The sequence below is a fragment of the Lampetra fluviatilis genome, chromosome 38 (assembly GCF_964198595.1).
Source record: "Lampetra fluviatilis chromosome 38, kcLamFluv1.1, whole genome shotgun sequence".
In the NCBI taxonomy this organism is placed as follows: domain Eukaryota; kingdom Metazoa; phylum Chordata; class Hyperoartia; order Petromyzontiformes; family Petromyzontidae; genus Lampetra; species Lampetra fluviatilis.
The window spans coordinates 5,848,869-5,871,043 of NC_136312.1; the positions used below are offsets into that span (position 1 = coordinate 5,848,869).

Sequence of the window (22,175 nt, forward strand, 5' to 3'; positions counted from 1 at the left end):
CACTCGCACGCACGTACTCGCACACACACGCACGCACACGCTCGCACTCGCACGCACGCACACGCTCGCACGCACGTACTCGCACACACACGCTCGCACTCGCACGCACGTACTCGCACACACACACACACATGCACTCGCACGCACACACACGCTCACACACGCACGCACGTACTCGCACACACACGCTCGCACTCGCACGCACGCGCACACTCAGACACATACGCATACACGCACTCGGACACATACACACACACGCTCGTACACACACGCAAGTAACACACGCACGCGTGCACTCTCACATACACGCACGCGAACGCTGTCACACGCACCCACGTAACATGCACGCGCACACACAACGCACGCGCACACGCACGTAACACTCAAACACCCTAACGCACGCACGCACGCACGCACGCACACGCACGCACGCACGCATACGTACACACAATCGCACACAGATGCAACAACTTGGTCACACACACGCACGTAACACACATATACATGTACTCACGCGCTCAAATCTAAAGACAAAGATTCCCCGTATAGACTGCTGGGGCAAGTGCTGTTAGCGAGCACCTATGAAGTCCAGAACGGCACATTAGGAAGTGGTTCGCCAACATCGCTCCCGGCCGCGTTTGTCTCCACGGAGGCGATGTTTACACACTGCACCAGGTACTCATTTGAGGCTGAGTTGACCTAGGGGAGGCTCAGAAACCGGTTCAGATAATCGTCACTGTTGGTGTCCGTGAGTGGGAATCGAACTTGAGTCGTCGGGTTCGCAGCGCAGGGCGCGAACTCGCGCACGCACGCACACGGTCGCTTGCACACACACACACACGCACACTTGCACGGTTGCACACACACACACAAGCACGCTTGCATACACGCGCACGCTCGCGTGCACACACACACAGACACGCGCTCACTTTCACACACATGCTCGCACGCGATCGCTTGCACACACGCGCACGCACGCGCTCGCTTGCACACACACGTACGCACGCGCTCACTTGCACGCACACGCATGCCTGCACACACACGCACGCTTGCACACACACGCACGCTAGCACACACGCGCACGTACGCGCTCACTTGCACACACACACACACGCACGCTTGCACACACGCACGCTTGCACACACGCACACTTGCACACACACGCACGCGCTCGCTTGCACACACACACGCACGCTAGCACACACGCACACGTACGCGCTCACTTGCACACACACACACACGCACGCTTGCACACACACGCACGCACGCTTGCACACGCACGCACGCGCTCACTTGCACACACACACACACGCACGCTAGCACACACGCACACGTACGGGCTCACTTGCACACACACACGCACGCTTGCACACACACACACGCACGCACGCTTGCACACGCACGCACGCGCTCACTTGCACACACACACACACACGCACGCGTTCGCTCGCTTGCACGCACAAAACACGCGCGCGCAATTTCGTGATAAGAGCACCGCGGGGACCTCTAACGTCGGCGGCTCTGTGCCCACTCCGCCGTGAGGGATCACTGAAAATGTTTAACGGTGAAACAAAAGACGCCTGGGAAAGAATGTGTGTCTGTGCGCGTGCGTGCGCGCGCGCGCGCGCGCGTGTGTGTGTGCACACGGGGAGCGGTGGTGCAGCGGTTATCTGTATGTATATCTGTTTAACACGTAGGCGAATTGCTAGAATGGTGGCGAATTGCCCGATGATGCTGGATGCAATTACCAGCGAAACGTCGTACTCAAATTGTAAATGTTGTGGTTTCACGCTTCAACACACCGGTGGGCTAAAGCAGTGAACTATTTGTATTTTATCAACGTGATACTTTTTTACTGATTGGCCGTGTCGGGTGGTGGAGGGTTACGACACATTTATAAATAACGCGATCTAAACCAAAAAACGTTGATTATGTATGTATATCTACTTGTGTTTCCTGCCTAGTAGCGCACACAGCACAGTACACACACAATGTTGTCCCACGTCCGAACGCATAGTCGCATCTGAGTGAATTTTACCTAGGTGACTTTACCGAAAAAAACCCAAAGAAGATGACAAGCCACTTGGTCGAGCAATCATTTTAAGAGCCAGGTCGCTTCTGAAAAAGAGCTATACATCTTCTTGGGTCTTTCTGTAAAGTCACGTAGAAGGGAAATAATAAAATACAATTCTCACGACGTTTCGGCCACAACGCAAGTGGCGTTGTGGCCGAAACGTCGTGAGAATTGTATTTTATTACGTAAATTTTTTTATTATTTTATTATTTCCCTTCTACGTGACTTTACCGAAAGACCCAAGAAGATGAATCCCTGCAGTCACGAAAGCTTTAAAGAGCTATACAGCTCAGTGGGGCCTTACCTGGTGAAATAAAAATAGTTTAATAGTTTTAACTGCCTCACCTGGTGTAGAGGAGGTCGTGGGTTTGATCCCGACCCTGATGCCTGCTATATATTTTAATTTGCGAGCGTCTCTCTCCCCGTGGGTCGCGTGGATTTTTCTCCGTGGTCCTCCGGTTTTTCCCTCCGCATTTAGAATCAACATCACGCATCTTAGAGTATGCGTCTGCCGTATATATATCATCATCATCATCATCACGTGATGTTGAAGAGCCACTTCGTCGAGCAATTATTTGTGGCCAGGTCGCTTCTAGAAAAGATCTGCGTAGCTCAGCGCACCTTACCTGGCAAATCGTTGTTTTTTTAATAGTCGAATGGTCCTAATGAAGGTTTTTGGGTTCGTATAAATGTTGTGTCTTAACCCTCCGCCGCCCGACACAGCCAATTAGTAAGAGATTTGTCACGTAAACAAAACGCCAATTAGTGACTGCTTCAACCCACCGGCGTGTTGGAGAGTAAATCCACAATCATTTACAATGTGAGTAGTACGACGTTTCGCTGGTAATGACATCAACCGGCATCAACGGGCGATTAAATCGAGCAGCAGCAAGACGACGTCATCACTGAACCCAACCAGGTGCAGAGATCAGAGGCGGAATGGGGGGGGGGTATTGTAATTATATAATATATTAGTAATCAGTTAATTAGTATGCGTTTCCTCTATAAGGAAACGTGCGTTTCCTCTATAAGGAAACGCACACTAATTACTTAATAATATAATAGTATGCTTCCGGGCCTAATGGTGCCGTACTCTGGCTCGACAGGAGGTGGTCGATCAAAGCGCCGACTAATGTCACAAGTTCATTCTGTGTGGGATGTCTTTGAAAAAGAGCTTCATAGATCATCGGATTTCTCGAGTATAAATATTTTTTATTATATATAGGGTGTCCCCCGCCCCGCCACTCCCATCTCCGATCACTCCCACGTGTGGATTCTCCCCGGGTGCTTCAGTTGTCGCTGAAAACATCTCGGTAAATATAGGATTGCAGAGCGTGGGCAACTCTTTGTAGCGGCGGCTCACCGCCTTTTTCCCGCTTGCCTGTGGCTGCCCAGCGATTGTGAGAGATGCAATCAGCATTGCACGACGACGATGCTATATATATATATAAAATTAAAACAAATATACCAGGGTGTTTTAAAAAGATGGACCCGATTTGAAATCGCTATTTCTCTGCAACCACGAACCGCCCATGAATGAAACTGTTACCACTTGAAAGGGCGGGGCATAGAGAGGGAGGGGCATATAGAGGGCGGGGCATGGATAGGGAGGGGCTTAGAGAGGGAGGGGCGTAAAGGGGGAGGGGCATAGAGAGGGAGGAGCACAGAGAGGGAGGGGCATAGAGAGGGCGAGGTATAGAGAGGGAGGGGCGTAGAGGGGGAGGGGCATAGAAAGAGCGGGGCATAGAGAGGGCGGGGCATAGAGAGGGCGGGGCATAGAGAGGGCGGGGCATAGAGAGGGCGGGGCATAGAGTTTCAAATGATTACCGCAAAATGCCTCTCCCAGCGCACAAACAGCCCCTAGCCTCAGTCATTCGCAAGACGCGCTGCCTCAACGTTGGATAGGTCACACGGGACCCCAAGACTTTGTGCTACACTCTTGGCCCCCAAGATCCCCAGACATCACACCCTGCGACTTTTTCTTGTGGGGATGCGTCAAAGGCCGTGTTGTTTTTGTGCCACCATTAGCGACTAATCTGGATGACCTCAAAAACAGAATCACGGCAGCGGTGACTTCAGTGGAAGAAGACACTTTGAGAGGCGTTTGGGACGAATTCAACTATCGTCTCGATGTTGTCCGTACAGCAGGTGGAGGGCACATAGAGCATTCATAAAATGGTTAGTAAAACTTGATAACTCATTAAACCGTTTGTAACTTTTCGTGTAATTGTACCATGTTGCCATCGTGAAATATACTGCTTTGAAATTGGGTCAATCTCTTTTAAAACACCCTGTATTATCATTATCGTGCCGGCAAATCCAGAAAATTCCAAGAACACACGAAAAAAGCGGTCGGTTTAAAATGAAGACATAATCTACGTTAGGACAATAAACACTAATGGAGCCTAACAGCTCATTGTGCCCTTCCTGCTGAGATAACTAAAATAGAAAAAAAATGTATCTAAAATAATCAGCTTTCAATGTAATCCTAAACCAAATATCCCCATCTCAAGTAGCAATCAACCAGCCACTCAATCAGCTCGACTATTATTTTCTCCCGACACGGAGTGGGGAGGAAAGGGAAAAACACCGCAGAAAAACGAAGAGTTCACTTCCAAAAAAAATTAAATACCACATGCACACACACACACGTGTTTTCATACTCTTTGGTTCTTTCGGTAAAGACACGTAGTTAGAAATAAAATATAACAAATCACGACGTTTGGATCGCAACACAAGCGGTCGTCATCAGGCAAATGATGACGATCGCATACCAGGCGAGGTCGTTAACATCTCCTAGCCACCGTGATGATGATGAGAGAGAGAGACACACAAACTCCAAATATACAGCAGGCGTCAGGGTCGGGATCGAACCCACGACCTCCTTGCACACCAGGCGAGGTAGTTAACATCTCCTAGCCACTGTGATGATGATGAGAGAGAGAGACACACAAACTCCAAATATACAGCAGGCGTCAGGGTCGGGATCGAACCCACGACCTCCTTGCACACCAGGCGAGGTAGTTAACATCTCCTAGCCACTGTGATGATGATGAGAGAGAGACACACACAAACTCCAAATATACAGCAGGGGTCTGGGTCGGGATCGAACCCACGACCTCCTGCACACCAGGCGAGGCGGTTAATAATCTCGGCGCCCAAACTGAGATTGGCCAAACATCCCCGAGGTTGAAAGATTCCCGTAAATTAAAAATGACTCAATTGGGAATTACGCGCAGAAATCATCGTCCGACCCGCTGTGAAAACCCGGCAAGACTCTCCCGCAGACGAGTCATGAGACTCAGCGACGCGTTCCTGCGTAAACAACCGTCGTAATACTAATAATTACAACACCAATGGAGACTAGGCTCTAAGAAAAGCTGTCTCGGGTGTGGACCAATCAACTTCAAGGGCAGTGCATATCATTATCATCATCAGAGTTGTTTCTTTTTGTTTGCATTTTGACTGCTTGTTTTGTGGTTATTGCAAACATGATGCCTTGTATAAAGGTGTCAGTTTTTGTACCAGTTGAAAAGGTAAAAACCTACTACTATAAATACAACGGTATAAACTTCGCGCGCAGGCTTTCACGACCGATGTAACGACTCGCAATTGTGTTTTTCTTTCGGGGGTTAGGTGGTGGGGGTGTGTGCTCTTAATTCGAGCCCTCCACCACCCGACAGAGCCGCTTAAAACTGAGTCGTCACGCCGTGGGCAAACTAAAAATAAAACCGCCGATCGATTTTTCTTTTTTTTGCCGGCGGCAATCCGAACGGAGCGTTGAATGGGCGAGCGAAAGCTCTACAAAGTATTGTGCTCCCTCATTAGGTTGGTTATACTTTACGGCTCAGTTGTGTCGGGACGGTTCTCCGTGATCTTTGAACTCCCGGATTTGCGAGCCGCGTGTCCAGGCTGCAGTTTTGTTGAAATAAAAGCAATTTAGCAAAGCAAACCTTAAACTATCTTGCAACGACGCTTCCGCTGCAGATGACGGCCCCAGCGTTGTCAGGCAGCGGGCGCGAGGCCGCAGGTTCAGACCTCTCGCGTGAGCGTGAATAACGACGATGATTGTAAACAAAACAAATCATTTGCCGCGATCGGGTCTTAAAGCTGGCTCGTGGGTTGTTTTATTTTACCGGTTCTCCGTTCGGCTTCGCGCTCGTTGGCTCGTTTAACGAGCGAGCGGTGTGAGCGAGCGAGCGCGTCGCCCGCTTCGTTACCTTTGTTGAGCGGAGCGAATACGTGAGTCGCATTGTGCGCGAGCGAAAATCAATAGCTGGACGTTCTGCGAAAAAAGTGCTTCATAGCTCATCCGGTCTAAAACACGTTCCTGCGGAGGGAGCTGGTAGGAACGTTGGGTTGCTCGGTCAATAGCCAGGGTCAACGGCGGCGTGGTGTATTCCGCGAAATATGGCCGACTGTGAGGGCTGGCACAAGCCGGCGTGAGTTGGTTAAACGTTGAGTTTTATAAGGGCACCACAGGGTGACCAGCCCCTCCCCACCCAGCCCCTCCCCACCCAGCCCCTCCCCACCCTCCCCTCCCCACCCAGCCCCACCCCACCCTCCCCACCCTCCCCTCCCCACCCAGCCCCACCCAGCCCCACCCTCCCCACCCAGCCTCTCCCCACCCTCCCCACCCTCCCCTCCCCACGCAGCCCCACCCAGCCCCACCCTCCCCACCCAGCCCCTCCCCAGTCGTTGAGACGACTTGGAGGCGCGAAGAGGAACCGGCAGAAGAGGAGCGGGAAGGCAGCAGCTGCCAGGCAGTGAGCAGGCACTCCCGACAATTTCCCAAGCTCTGCAGTCCCTTGTGTGTGAAGGTGTTGTCGGGCAATTAACGAGCGTTTACGCGTGGGAGGAAATCAAGAGCACTCCGTCCCACATCGATGGACCAGGTTCGGAGTCCACATTTTTGCCGTGCCGCCTTCTCCCGGCGAGCCAGGGTGTGGCTCCTCCTCGACGCCCACGGGAAAGGGGAGTTTCACAACAACATCAACATTTGTGTGTGTGTGCATGGTGACCCACCACACACACACACGCACGCACGCATGGGATCGGTAGTGTAGCGGTTAGCGCGCTGCGCTACGAACCCGGCTACCCGAGTTCGATTCCCGCTCACGGCCAACACCGCTGACGATTATCTGAACCGGTCCTGAGCCTCCCCTAGGTCGACTCGGCCTCAAGTGAGTACCTGGCGTGGTGTATAAGCATCGCCACTGGGGAGACAAAGGCGGCCGGGCGTGGTGTTAGCCACCCACCACCTCGTGTGCCGTACCGGCCTTTAAAGGCGCTCGCTAACAGCACTTGCCCCAACAGTCTGTTAAGGCTACACGGGGGGTCTTTGTCTTTGGTGACCCACCAGCCCTCTCTGCTGCTGCTGCTGCCACCGGACTGCCGGATTACAGGCAGCCACAACAATCACCATCTACACCACCGTCACCGCCTGCTTCTTTTACGCTGGGTTGTCATCACGTAGAGGCGTGCTTATTGGTGGGATGAGCCGAGCTCGTGGGCCCCGAGGTCTTGCAGTGCAGACCCCTCTCACAGTGTATATGGTCCTCAGCAGCGGACATTGGCGACTATGCCGTGCTGACGAGTTGTAATAATGACGAGATCCGCTCCACAGTTGTCTGTCCTCATTGCTGCTGCTGCTGCTGCTGTCAATCGGTCGCGATTGGACCATGATGCAGTTCTGAAGGAACTGCTGATGGCTTTCGCGTAATGTACGGTGCCGAGTGCACTTTGTACGCGTTTTTACGTGCCGTGCCTCGTAGGCCTGAGTAGCTGTAGTTCTGGGAAGAGGCAGCCGTCTCAGTCGGGATATTCAGCCGTGCCAGTCTGGGTACATAGCTGTGCCAGTCTGGGGCACTTAGCCATGCCAGTCAGGGACTCAGCCGTGCCAGTCTAGGTACTTAACCGTGCCAGTCAGGGACTCAGCCGTGCCAGTCTGGGTACTTAACCGTGCCAGTCTGGGTACTTAGCCGTGCCAGTCTGGGTACTTAACCGTGCCAGTCTGGGTACTTAGCCGTGCCAGTCTGGGTACTTAACCGTGCCAGTCTGGGTACTTAGCCGTGCCAGTCTGGGTACTTAACCGTGCCAGTCTGGGTACTTAACCGTGCCAGTCTGGGTACTTAACCGTGCCAGTCTGGGTACTTAACCGTGCCAGTCTGGGTACTTAACCGTGCCAGTCTGGGTACTTAGCCGTGCCAGTCTGGGTACTTAACCGTGCCAGTCTGGGTACTTAACCGTGCCAGTCTGGGTACTTAGCCGTGCCAGTCTGGGTACTTAGCCGTGCCAGTCTGGGTACATAGCCGTGCCAGTCTGGGTACTTAGCCGTGCCAGTCTGGGTACTTAACCGTGCCAGTCTGGGGTACTTAGCCGTGCCAGTCTGGGTACATAGCCGTGCCAGTCTGGGTACTTAGCCGTGCCAGTCTGGGTACTTAACCGTGCCAGTCTGGGGTACTTAGCCGTGCCAGTCTGGGTACTTAACCGTGCCAGTCGGGGTACTCAGCCGTGCCAGTCTGGGTACTTAGCCGTGCCAGTCTGGGTACTTAGCCGTGCCAGTCTGGGTAAATAGCCGTGCCAGTCTGGGTACTTAGCCGTGCCAGTCTGGGTACTTAGCCGTGCCAGTCTGGGTACTTAGCCGTGCCAGTCTGGGTACTTAACCGTGCCAGTCTGGGTACATAGCAGTGCCAGTCTGGGTACTTAGCCGTGCCAGTCTGGGTACTTAGCCGTGCCAGTCTGGGTACTTAGCCGTGCCAGTCTGGGTACATAGCAGTGCCAGTCTGGGTACTTAACCGTGCCAGTCTGGGTACTTAGCCGTGCCAGTCTGGGTACTTAGCCGTGCTAGTCGGGGTACTCAGCCGTGCCAGTCTGGGTACTTAGCCGTGCCAGTCTGGGTACTTAACCGTGCCAGTCTGGGTACTTAACCGTGCCAGTCTGGGTACTTAACCGTGCCAGTCTGGGTACTTAGCCGTGCCAGTCTGGGTACTTAGCCGTGCCAGTCTGGGTACTTAGCCGTGCCAGTCTGGGGTACTTAGCCGTGCTAGTCGGGGTACTCAGCCGTGCCAGTCTGGGTACTTAGCCGTGCCAGTCTGGGTACTTAGCCGTGCCAGTCTGGGTACTTAACCGTGCCAGTCTGGGTACTTAGCCGTGCCAGTCTGGGTACTTAGCCGTGCCAGTCGGGGTACTCAGCCGTGCCAGTCTGGGTACTTAGCCGTGCCAGTCTGGGTACATAGCCGTGCCAGTCTGGGTACATAGCCGTGCCAGTCTGGGTACATAGCCGTGCCAGTCTGGGTAGTCAGCCGTGCCAGTCTGGGGTACTTAGCCGTGCCAGTCGGGGTACTCAGCCGTGCCAGTCTGGGTACATAGCCGTGCCAGTCTGGGTACATAGCCGTGCCATTCTGGGTACTAAGCCGTGCCAGGCGGGATGAGATTATTTGGCCGCCATGAATGTCCACGCGAGAAGCTATCACCGTCGAGCCGTCATCGTTACCGCGCTGGGCCGCCACGAAAGCTGGGGGCGCGATGTCGCCAAACGCCAATTTCCAACCGCGGTGCCGCACAGCCACCTGCCCCCCCCCCTCCTCCCGCAACCCACAACCCCCACGACCCCCCCCCCCCGCCCCACACCGCCGGCTACGTACGTCCTTGGAGGGCTGGCGCAGGACGTCACCGACGCCGCCGCCGTTGCGGAGGCCCTGGTTGAGGACGGTGACGATGCACATGATGAGCGTGTCGCACGATCGCTCCGACGAGTCCGACTCGACGCGGCCTGACGACACTGTCCGCGCGCACGTGTGCGTGTGTGTGTGAGTGTGTGTGTGTGAGTGTGTTTGTGTGTGTGTGTGAGTGTGTGTGTGTGTGCGTGTGTGTGCGTGTGTGTGCGTGTATGTGTGTGCATATGTGTGTGCATATGTGTGTGTATGTGTGTGTTTGTGTGTGTGTGTGTGTGTGCGTGTGTGTGTGTGTGTGTGAGTGTGCGTGTGTGTGTGTGTGAGTGTGCGTGAGTGTGCGTGTGTGTGTGCATGTGTGTGCGAGTGTGTGCGTGTTTGTGTGTGCGTGTGTGTGTGTGTGCATGTGTGTGCGAGTGTGTGTGTGCGAGTGTGTGCCAGTGTGTGTTTGTATGAGTGTGTGTGTGTACGAGTGTATGTGTGCAAGTGTGCGTGTTTGTGCATGTGTGTGCCAGTGTGTGTGTGTGTACAAGTGTGTGTGTGCGAGTGTGTGTGTGCCAGTGCGTATGTGCGCGTGAGTGTGCGTGCATGCGTGTGCATGCGTGTGAGTGTGCATGCGTGTGTGTGCGAGTATGCGTGCGTGCGAGTGTGTGTGTGTGTATGTGCACACCATGGGCAGGGGTAGCGCAGCAGTGGTTAGCGCAATGCAGTTCGCTACGAACCCGATTATCTGAACCGGTCCTCCGCAAGGTCGACTCAGCCTCAAATGAGTACCTGGTGCGGTGTGTAAACATCGCCACTGGTGCGACAAAGGAGGCCGGGCGTGGTGCTGGCCACCCACCCCCTCGTGTGCCGTGCCGGCCTGAATAAGGTGCTACTCGCTAACAGCACTTGCCCCACCAGCCTGTTCAAGGCTACACGGGGGATGTTTGTCTTCGTACGTACATACACACACACACGGGGCATGCACACGAATCCATCTGTGCGCAGAGATGCAGAACACATTTTTACATTTTGCCTTTATAAACCACTCTTCGTAAAGAGCATCCTATGGCACCTTGCAAATTAACGCTCTCTCAATTATAAAACTAAAACCCCCATTGCGCAAGCCATCCAGCTCACCGCGTGGCCCACGCATACGGATCCGTTCATTAGATCTGTGCCTTAAAATATTCCACTGTGCCTGGGTTCCCAATATGACTTGAGACGGAGTTCCACAGGCGGGGAGCAGAGCAGGTTACGCACGCGCGTACACACAGTCACACACAAAGATCCCCCGTGTAGCCTTGGCAGGCTGTGCTGTGCGTGCGTGCGCGTGTGGGGGTAGTGGGCCTCCCCTAGGTCGACTCAGCCTCAAAACGAGTACCCGGTGCGGTGTGTAAACACAAAGGCGGTCCGGGCGTGGTGCTGGCCACCCACCCCCTCGTGTACCGTTCCGGCCTTCATAGGTGTTCGCTAACAGCAATTGTCCCGACAGTTTGTAAAGGCTACACGGGGGATCTTTGTCTTTGTCTTTTGACCAACATCGCCTTCGACTCTCCATCGTGGTGATGTTTACACACCGCACCAGGTATTCATTTTAGAGGCTGAGTCGACCTAGGGGAGGCCCCGGTGTTGGCCTCGAGCGGGAATTGCCGGGTTCGTAGCGCAGCGCTACAATACCGCTCCCCAAACACACAGACACACAACAACAACAACAACCGCCATTCGCCACTAAGTGGCGGTGACGTCACGACCGCCTTTGTCTCCCCAGTGGCGATGTTTACACAACGCACCAGGTACTAATTTGAGACTGAGTCGACCTAGGGGAGGCCCAGGACCGGTTCAAATAATATAGTCGTCACTGGTGTTGGCCGTGAGGGGGAATCGAACCCGGGTTTGCCAGGTTCATAGCGCAGTGCGCTAACCGCTACACTACCGCTCCCTACAACACTACAGAGATACACACACAGAGACACACACACAGAGATACACACACAGATACACACATACAGAGATACACACACACAGAGATACACACACAGAGATACACACACAGACACATTCACAGATATACACACACAGAAATACACACACATAGACACACACACACACATAGATAAACACACAGAGATACACACACACATACAGAAATACACACGCAGAAATACACACACAGAGATACACACACACAGACATACGCACAAAATACACACACATACAGAAATACACACACAGAAATACACACACAGCGATCAAAGATCAAAGATCCCCCATATAGCCTTAACAGACTGTAGGGGCAAGTGCTGTTAGCGAGCACCTATGAAGGCCGGAACGGTACACGAGGGGGTGGGTGGCCAGCACCACGCCCGACCGCCTTTGTCTCCCCAGTGGCGATGTTTACACATCGCACCAGGTACTCATTTCAGGCTGAGTCAACCTAGGGGAGGCCCAGGACCGGTTCAGATAATCGTCACTGGTGTTGGCCGTGAGCCGGAATCGAACTCGGGTCGCCGGGTTCATAGCGCAGCACGCTAACCGCTACACTACCGCTCCCCACACAGCGATACACACACACAGACACACACACAGATACACACACGCAGATACACACATACAGAGACACACAGACTGAGAGATACGTAACACAGACACAACACGGTGCATGTCCTGTGTGCGCTGTGTGTGCTGCATGGCAGGCAGCCCTGTCTACTCGTACGGTTTCGCTTTGGGAGCCCATATTTTTTTTGGAAAACATCCGAACACTACGGCTACCGCTTAGAGCGACGGGAAGCCCGCGACACACACGCGCGTACACTGATCCACGATCCGTCCTCACCGTGGTGGTGCAGAATTGCCAGGGGCAAGCCCAAGGTGTCAGTAGGGGTTCAACACTACGGCTGACCACCTTTGTCTCCCCAACGACGCGGATGTTTACCCTACGCACCAGGTACTCTTTTGCACGTACGTACATACGTACGTTGAACTTCTTTCGCACCGTACGAAGCCAGCCGTGCTCTAAATTATCTTTGACTATTACGACTGGTTAGTTTTTTTCTATTGTACCAGGTAAGACCCCATTGAGCTACGTAGCTATATATCAGAAGCGACCTGGCTATCACGAATTATAGCTCAACAAAGTGGGCTTATCGCGTGGACATCTGTAGCAGCCAAATACTCTGAACGCGTGACGCTGATTCTAAATGTGCAGGGAAAAACCGGAGGATCCGGAGAGAAATCTACGCGACCACGGGGAGAGAGAGACACCAAAACTCCAAATATACAGCAGCAGGCGTCAGGGTCGGGATCGAACCCACGACCTTCTGTATACCCCGCGAGGTAGTTAACATCTCACCACTGTGACGCTCATAAATAATTCAATCGGAGGTGCGGGGGAAGGACAACAAACTAAACACAAAAAATCCGTTGTAAAGAAATGAGGTTTCAATCAGGATTTGGCTGAGTCGTCCGAATATTCCCCCCCAGGCCCCCCCCACCACCCCCAGCACCCCCCCCCCACCCCCCCACCACCCCCCCCACCCCCAGCACCCCCCCCCCCACCCCCCCCACCATCCACCCCCAGCACCCACCCCCCCACCACCCCCCCCACCCCCAGCACCCCCCCCACCCCCAGCACCCCCCCCCCCACCCCCCCACCCCCAGCACCCCCCCCCCACCCCCCCCCCACCCCCAGCACCCCCCCCCCCACCCCCCCACCACCCCCAGCACCCCCCCCACCCCCCCACCACCCCGTCGGAGGGAAGATTGGATGTGAACGGGGCAAGTACCGAGATGTTAACTACCTCGCCTGGTACGCAGGAGGTCGTGGGTTCGATCCCGACCCTGACGCCTGCTGCTGTATATTTGGAGTTTGCGTGTCTCTCTCTCATCATCACGGTGGCTTGGAGATGTTAACTACCTTGCCTGGTACGCAGGAGGTCGTAGGTTCGATCCCGACCCTGACGCCTGCTGTATATTTGGAGTTTGCGTGTCTCTCTCTCTCCCCGTGATCGCGTGGATTTTTCTCCGGGTCCTCCGTTTTTTTCCCCTCCCACATTTATAATCAACGTCGCGCGGTTTAGAGTATTTGGCTGCTACGAATTTTCGCGTGATTAAGCCAGTTGGCGAGGCAATCATCTGTTGGGCAGATCGCTTCTGAAAAAGAGCCATACAGCCCAGTGGAGCCTTACCTGGTAGTTTTAAGAAACATCTTGTTTTTCAGCATTGCATGAGAAATTAACCCTTTCCCGAATGCCGATTGCTAACCCTGAAGCTTTCACCCTCTCTGAAAAAAGGCCGTACAGCCCAGTGGGGCCTTACCTGTTAGTTTGAAGAAACATCTTGTTTTTAAGCATTGCATGAGAAATTAACCCTTTGCCGAATGCCGATTGCTAACCCTGAAGCTTTCACCCTCTCTGAAAAAAGGCCGTATAGCCCAGTGGGGCCTTACCTGTTAGTTTGAAGAAACATCTTGTTTTTAAGCATTGCATGAGAAATTAACCCTTTGCCGAATGCCGATTGCTAACCCTGAAGCTTTCACCCTTTCTCTTACGCTATCCCATATCCCTGTTCCACTGCGCTATCCGTCCCCCCTTGTCACCCCCCCCCGCCCCACAACCGCGTGGCTGTTATGCCGGGGCGGAGGCGTCGCTAGCGGCTCCTCACCGTCGCGGGCGGGCGCCGGCCGGCTGGAGTAGTGCTGCACAGTGGGGCCGCTGCAGTTGACGCTGTCGGAGCTGCAGTAGCGGGGCTCATCGGGGCCTGTCGGGACAGACGCCGCGTCGGGGTCAATAGTAACAGTGAATAATAACAGTTCGTAATAATAGTTAACAGAATGATGCATCTTCTTGGTTCTTTCGGTAAAGTCACGTAGAAGAAAAATTATAAAAAAATAATAAAAATAAAACGTCGTGAGAATTTTTTTATTATGTTTTATTTTTATTATTTTATTATTTCCCTTCTACGTGACTTTACCGTAAAAAAATATAGATATAATAAAATAATTCTCACGACGTTTCGGCCACAACGCAAGCAGCCGTCCTCTGTCTTCTCGACAGACCTGTTCTCCACCTGAGGACGGCTGCTTGCGTTGTGGCCGAAACGTCGTGAGAATTATTTTATTATGTAATAATAAAATAATATTATGTAATAATAAAATAATAAAAAGAAAACATAATTTATTGTATTATTTCCATTCTACGTGACTTTACCGAAAGAACCAAGAAGATTAATCCCTGCAGTCACGAAAGCTTTAAATCGAAATTTTACCGAAAGAACCAAGAAGATGAATCCCTGCAGTCACGAAAGCTTTAAATCGAAGAATGATGCATGTACGTCCAGCGGTAGTGTGGCGGTTAGCGCGCTGCGTTACGAACCCGGCGCTCCGAATTCGATTCCCGCTCACAGCCAACACCGGTGACGATTATCTGAATCGGCGCTGGGCCTCCCCTAGGTCGACTCGGACTCAAGTCAGTACCTGGTGCAATGTGTAAACATCGCCACTGGGGAGACAAAGGCGGTCGGGCGTGGTGCTGGCCACCCACCCCCTCGTGTGCCGTTCAGGCCTTCATCAGCGTTCGCTAACAGCACTTGCCTCAACAGTCTGTAAAGGCTATACGGTGATTCTTTGTCTTTGTCTATTCTCCTATAACGTGTGGTGTTTTCATCACGTGAATCGGAACTAGCGGTCGTACGGCTGCCTGGGCGTAGCATCACGCAGGGCGGGATGCTGCTGGATGCTTCCAGACGCTACCCACGTGCCTGAGTATTTGTTCAGCCTGACTACACATCTCCCGTGTTATCGCGGACTGTGCTTTACCCTATTATTATTCTACATGATTTATTAGAACGCGATTTTTCCAGAATGCAGTGCTCTTCAGGAACGCAACTGCCAGCGCGTTTTAGGAGAACCGATTGCATGCTGAACTTCTTTCGCACCGTACGTAGCCAACCGTGCTAATCGGAGGTGTTGGGGGACGGACAACAAACTCAACACGAAAAGAAGTTCTAAAGAAATTAGTTTGTCCATATAGAAATGAGTTTTCGATGAATAATAATGATGATGATGATACTTTGATTTTATACAGCATCATTCATGGTGATAGCATCTCACAATTTTATATATATCGTTTACAATACTAGTTCATAAAGCCTGTCTTCGCCAGGCAAACGTTTTCAATAAATATAAAAATGAACCTGATATGATTTCTTACAATTTTTTTATATGCGATCAGATACTAACAACAATATTTTTTTTGTATTTTGCACCAAAAAAAACACAAAAATTGTTGACGACTCGATTCAACTTCTTATATTTAAAGCCGCACACCCATCGGAAAACTTTCAATTAAAAAATTACGTTCTTTTTTTTATTAGAAAGAACAAACATTATGCACGTAAAACTCCGAATGAAAGCTCTCCTATCTTTAACCGTTTTCGAATCATTCAGATTTGAGCATTGAAAAATGTGTATTTTTTTCATTTAAACCCGCTTTAATCTGAACTATCTCAAAAACAATAAGAGATAAAAGAATGATTCTCACTTTAATTTGATTTGCTGCTTAATGCTCTATAAAACGAAAACAAACCGGAATCTCATCTTTCGAACGGTTTCTGAAAGACACGAGGCACAAACGTGTTTATGGGGCCCTTAAAATGAAAAATCTGGAATGTTCAGATTGTTCCTGTTGTTGATGTTCTAAAAGTTGCCTATGTAGCAAATTTCAACTCTCTACCTTGTCGGGAAGTACCCTAAATGATTCTTGAGACATACAGATTAAGGTATTTATTTATATAGATACAATAATACGTAATTAAATTTTGATGTAAAGCTTTCGTGACTGCAGTGATTCATATTATTGATTCTTTCGGTAAAGTCACGTAGAAGGGAAACAATAACATAACATAAATATAAAACAATACAATTCTCACGACGTTTCGACTGCAACACAAGCAATCATCATCAGGTGTGAAATCCACAGCAAGAACATTTGAAAAAAGTGGCGTTTTTTTCTTAACGTCAGCATAGATAGACTCGTCCATCTGAACAACTGACAAAATCGCTGTCCGTGGTGCTGACGTTAAGACAAAAACGCCACTTTTTTCAAATTGTCTTGCTGTGTTTTTCACACCTGATGACGACTGCTTGTGTTGCAGTCGAAACGTCGTGATAATTTAATTGTTTTATGTTTTTATTATTTTATTGTTTCCCTTATACGTGACTTTACCGAAAAAAACAATAATATAATATATAATTACATAATAACTAATCATATATATGATACACGTATGATATGTATAATCCATGACCAAATCCCATATATGTCCACCGCCATGCAATAATAACAATAAACCAAATCCAATGGCACCAAATCAAAAACCAACAACAGCAGTTGCTGTTGTCACAACAGAGGAATGAGTCTGTGAGGTCTAACAAACATCTCAGACCACGATGCCAACTTGCCAGAGGTCGCAAACGGGTTTTGATTCCTTACCCGTACCCGTACCCGGCCGCACCAGGGTCGCAAATGGGTACCCGTACCCGTACCCGGCCGGGTACGGGTTTACCGTTCCCTACCCGTACCCTACCCGAAATGAGTGACAAACGGTTACTCACCAGTGACTCACGGCCTACACGTACCCGTACCCGGCCGCACCAGGGTCGCAAACGGCTACCCGTACCCGTACCCGGCCGGGTACGGGTAGCCGGGTATCGGGTAGGGTACGGGTATCGGGTACCCGGTTGCGACCTCTGCAACTTGCCAAGAAGCAAGCCAGGAAACCTTCACCGCAGGGGGCCGTAGCGGCGGCGGCGGCGGTAAAGTGACCACAAAGTTACGACTCATTCATACCGATCGGTCCGATGTCCGCAAAAGCCACGACCTATTTATCAAGCGTGTGCCCTGGATGAACGAGAGAAAAAAACCGGGACTTTAATTTCGGATTTCAATAACACGATTGGAGCCGATGTGTCCGGAGGATGATGTGGGGTGGGAGGGGGGGGGCTAGCTCCAGCCTGCGGGCGGCTGTGCGCGTTAGAAAGCGCGTCCACCGATCGCGGTTTTGAGTTTGTTTTTTTGTACAATTGGGGTGGATAGCAGAAACATTTGCCAATGTGTTGTAGCCCTCACCACCGTTTGCGTATTTCTGAAATTATGTAAGCAGCCGCAGCGTGTCGGCTGCTTTGACTCACATGAGTGTGTGAATAAACGATTAATTATTATGAACGGCGGGGGGAGGGCTACCGTTGATCCCACCCGGGCAGCGACCGATCACAGGCGCGGACACACACACACACGCACACACGCACGCACGCACACACGCACACACGCACGCACGCACACACGCACGCACGCACACACGCACACACACACACACACGCACACACGCACACACACACGCACACACGCACACACACACACACGCACGCACGCACGCACACACACACGCACACACACGCACACACACGCACACACGCACACACGCACACACGCACGCACACAAACACACACGCACACACGCACACACACACACACGCAGCGGGCGAGCGGTTGGCTGGCCGATGAGTGCCTCCCCCAAACCGCGTCTGTCGTGGTCTTTGACCAGACCTCACCGCGCCCGGTCGCTGCGGGTTTGGCGACGACCGCCTCGGATACATAACCCGCCACACAACCACGAGGTCCCCCTGCTCTTCGGGAAGCTAACACAGGTCGCCGGTTTCCTGAGCGTGGTGCGCGAACCCCACTGCTCCGCATCTCATTCGTTCACCTACTCATATTTCGAGTAAGAGCAGGGAATTCTTGAATGCATCTCTGCTGAGCTGTGAGTTGTTCACTCCCTTGTAGGGCGCCGCGGGATTTTCTCTCCGGGCTCGCCGGTTTGCTCACCCATGTGCAAAGTCCAAATAGGCTTGCCTTAACGTTTTCGTGACTGCAGGAATTCATATTCTTTGGGTCTTTCCGTAAAGTCACGTAGATGGGTTCAAAGGAAATAAGTAAAAAAACTACGACATTTCGATCGCAACACAAGCGGTCGTCATCTTCCTGATCTTCCTGATGACGACCGCTTGTGTCGCGATCGAAACGTCGTAGGGTTTTGTTATTTTCTTTGATCCTAACTACGTGACTTTACCGAAAGACCCGAGGAATATGAATTCCTGCAGTCACGAAAGCTTTAAGTCAAGATTCATCCCATCCCCAACGTGGTCGCAAGCATCAAGCGTCTTGAGATTCTCCTGGGTAAAGGAGACGCCGTGGCGGCGAGATGTCAACTACCTCACCTGGTGTACAGGAGGTCGTGGGTTCGATCCGAACTCTGACGCCTGCTGTATATTTGGAGTTTGTGTGTCTCTCTCTCATCATCATCATGGTAGCTAGGAGATGTTAACTACCTCGCCTAGTGTGCAGGAGGTCGTGGGTTCGATCCCGACTCTGACGCCTGCTGCTGTATATTTGGAGTTTGCGTGTCTCTCTCTCTCATCATCATCACGGTGGCTAGGAGATGTCAACTACCTCGCCTGCTATACAGGAGGTCGTGGGTTCGATCCCGACTCTGACGCCTGCTGCTGTATATTTGGAGTTTGCGTGTCTCTCTCTCTCTCATCATCATCACGGTGGCTAGGAGATGTCAACTACCTCGCCTGCTATACAGGAGGTCGTGGGTTCGATCCTGACTCTGTGACGCCTGCTGTATATTTGGAGTTTGCGTGTCTCTCTCTCTCTCTCATCATCATCACGGTGGCTAGGAGATGTCAACTACCTCGCCTGCTATACAGGAGGTCGTGGGTTCGATCCCGACTCTGATGCCTGCTGCTGTATATTTGGAGTTTGCGTGTCACTCTCCCCCGTGGTCGCGTGGATTTTTCTCTCCGGGTCCTCCAGTTTTTCCCTCCGCATTTAGAATCGAAGTGCGTTTCATAGAGTATTTGGCTGCTGTAAATTACCATGCGACAATGATAAGCCACTTTGTTGAGCTATCACTTGTGGCCAGGTCGCTTCTGAAAAAGCGTTGTATAGCTCAGTGGGGCCTGACCTGGTAAACAAAAAAAATAAAGTTTCGATTCGTAGTTCAAGCGAAACACTCGAACAATAATAATGATTACAATCACTCGGCTCCGTGGCACGGGGCGTTTTATCTTGAAACCTCTCGCGGAGACATCAGCGAATCGCGTTTGATAACAAATGGCGAGCGGCGGACGAAGGAAACGAGCGAACGCGGGACGACGCGTTTTTTAGATTTCGTCCGACACGCCCCGGCGCGTGTGCGTTACTCCGGCGTGCGCGTTACACCGGCACGGGCGTTACACCAGGATGGGAGTTATACCGGCACGGGAGTTACACTCGGTCCCGTTACGTCCGCAGCGTAGTGCCGAGACGCCGATTGCGCAATCGGGGTTAAAAGTCGGGTCGTCGCGTTGCGGAAAGGCCTCGTTCGTTGCCGGAGAACGGACCGCCGCAGAAGTGGATATTGCAGAGCTGCCTCCGAGATCGCTGACCGAGTGGCAAAGCTGGGCCCGCACGCGGCACTGGGGCGGCGCTTTCTCACCCGCTCCGGCGTACGAGAGTGAGATCCGTCCGTTTGTGCGACGGTCGAACTGACATTTCCCATTGTCAGTGCAAAACGTTAAGCGCGGAACCGAATTGAACACGGTGGGGTTGTGTTTTGTTGTTGTTGCGTGCACTCATCGGTTGACTGGCCTGAGGCCATCAACTCACTGGACTTGAGGGACAGCGTTTAGCCACGGGGCAGGCTGCCTGGAATGGGAACGCACCTTTGGTTTGCGCGAGGTCAGTTTAACAATTTGCGCGCACGTTGCTTTCCGTCGGCTTTTCGCCAGAATCTGCGTTTCCTGTGACCTTATCCAAGGACTTGGCAGCAGCGGCAGCAGCGGCGGCGGTGGCCGTACGTCACATCTGGACACGGGCACCATCTGGGGGTGCCCATTAGCACCACCAGCCTTGGCAGCCGGGTGGCACGTCTTGTAAGACTTTAACACGGAAGCAGCAAAAAAAAAACGAACGTTCGGGGGTAAAGCCTCGTAAAAAATTAATGATTGCAGAGTGGCCGCGTCGTCGAGCCATCAATCTGAGGGCGCACCGTATTTTTTTTAATGTAACGGCCGGCAATTTTTTTTTTCATTTTTAATACCCCCATCTATTGCGTCCAGCGGATTTCACCGGGACAGCCTTGCGGGGGAAAAACGTCCTGGAAAAAATGAAAAAGAAAAAAACGAAATAAGCTGCGGCGCGGAAAGTGCGGGCGCGGCGCGAAATCGGCAAACTCGGCGGGTTTCACGCCGGGGCGAGCGGCAACGAGCTGAGTTTGCGCGGGCGGACGGGCGAGAGACGGTGAGAGCGAGGGGGGGCAGGGAGGGAGGAGAGGGAGGGGGGGGAGCCGTCTGGCCGTTTGGCGAGAGAAAGACGGCGAGAGAGAGATACGCAAGGGGCCCGCCGAGATTGACGGGCGGCCGTGCCAGATTTGACGAGGCTAAGAGTCGCCGAGTATATCCTCGTAAATCGCGTTAAAAGTCACCGCGCAAGCAAACGGCCGTCCCCGGACTCCCCCCCCGCCAGCCCCCGCACCCCCTCCCCGGGACACGCGCGCGAAACCAACTCATGCCAAACGGCGGCAAAGAGGCGCGGAAATTTGGCGGAGGAGGTGCGGAGATTGGGGGGGGGGGGGAGGGGGCGGCCGTCTCGGTGAATCGTCGTCGTTAGCGCCGGTGGGCGCGCGCGCACGCGAGGGTGCCGTCGCTGGAACGGAGGGGGGGGGGGGGGGAGCCGTGCCGGAGGCGTTTACGGAGGGGGGGGGGGGGGGCGTCGGTAGGACACGGGGGAGCTCGAACGCATCCGGCCGCGTCCCCGCCAGAGCGGGAGCGGTGGCGCTGCGGTTAGGGTGACCGTGACCCCCGGGTTCTATTCCACTTCCACCCCAACCCCCCGGCGATTCTGGGCGCGAACGCTTTTTCCGTCCCGCGTTGCTGAGCGGCGCGGTCAAATAACTGTAGGAAGTCTTCTTGGTTCTTTCGGTAAAGTCACGTAGAAGGGAAATAATAAAATAATAAAATAAAATAATTCGCACGACGTTTCGGCCACAACGCAAGCAGCCGTCCTCAGGTAAGGACGGCTGCTTGCGTTGTTATTATTTTATTATGTTTTATTTTTATTCTTTTATTATTTCCCTTCTACGTGATGACTTTACCGAAAGAACCAAGAAGATGAATCCCTGCAGTCACGAAAGCTTTAAATCGAAACTGTAGGAAGATGGAGGGAGGGGTGGGGGGGGGGGGAGCGGGGATCTTCATTCAGCAGTGGATAGCCAGAGTGCCGAACACTCATGAACAACTCGGGTGGCGTTGCGGCTCATGCTGCGATGTGCACCGGCCGTGCGGCGGGGCATTGAAAGCAAAACCGCGCGGTGCGCCGTGTCGGGTGGGGTACGCTGCCCTGTTT

General features: G+C 52.6%; 1 protein-coding gene across 2 annotated transcripts in view; it reads right to left on the reverse strand.

Moving 5' to 3' along the window:
- Positions 1-22,175, reverse strand: part of LOC144945596 (inositol 1,4,5-trisphosphate-gated calcium channel ITPR1-like) — a 252,589-nt gene that overhangs the window by 62,676 nt on the left and 167,738 nt on the right. Inside the window, exons 51-52 of one of the 2 annotated variants that reach the window (XM_078874090.1) lie at positions 14,392-14,487; positions 9,721-9,848 (exon numbers count right to left, since the gene is read on the reverse strand). In XM_078874090.1, coding sequence (XP_078730216.1) covers positions 9,721-9,848; positions 14,392-14,487 — 224 coding nt within the window. Of the gene's footprint in view, positions 1-9,720; positions 9,858-14,391; positions 14,488-22,175 lie in introns of both variants that reach the window. The other variant, XM_078874089.1, reaches the window with a different exon arrangement.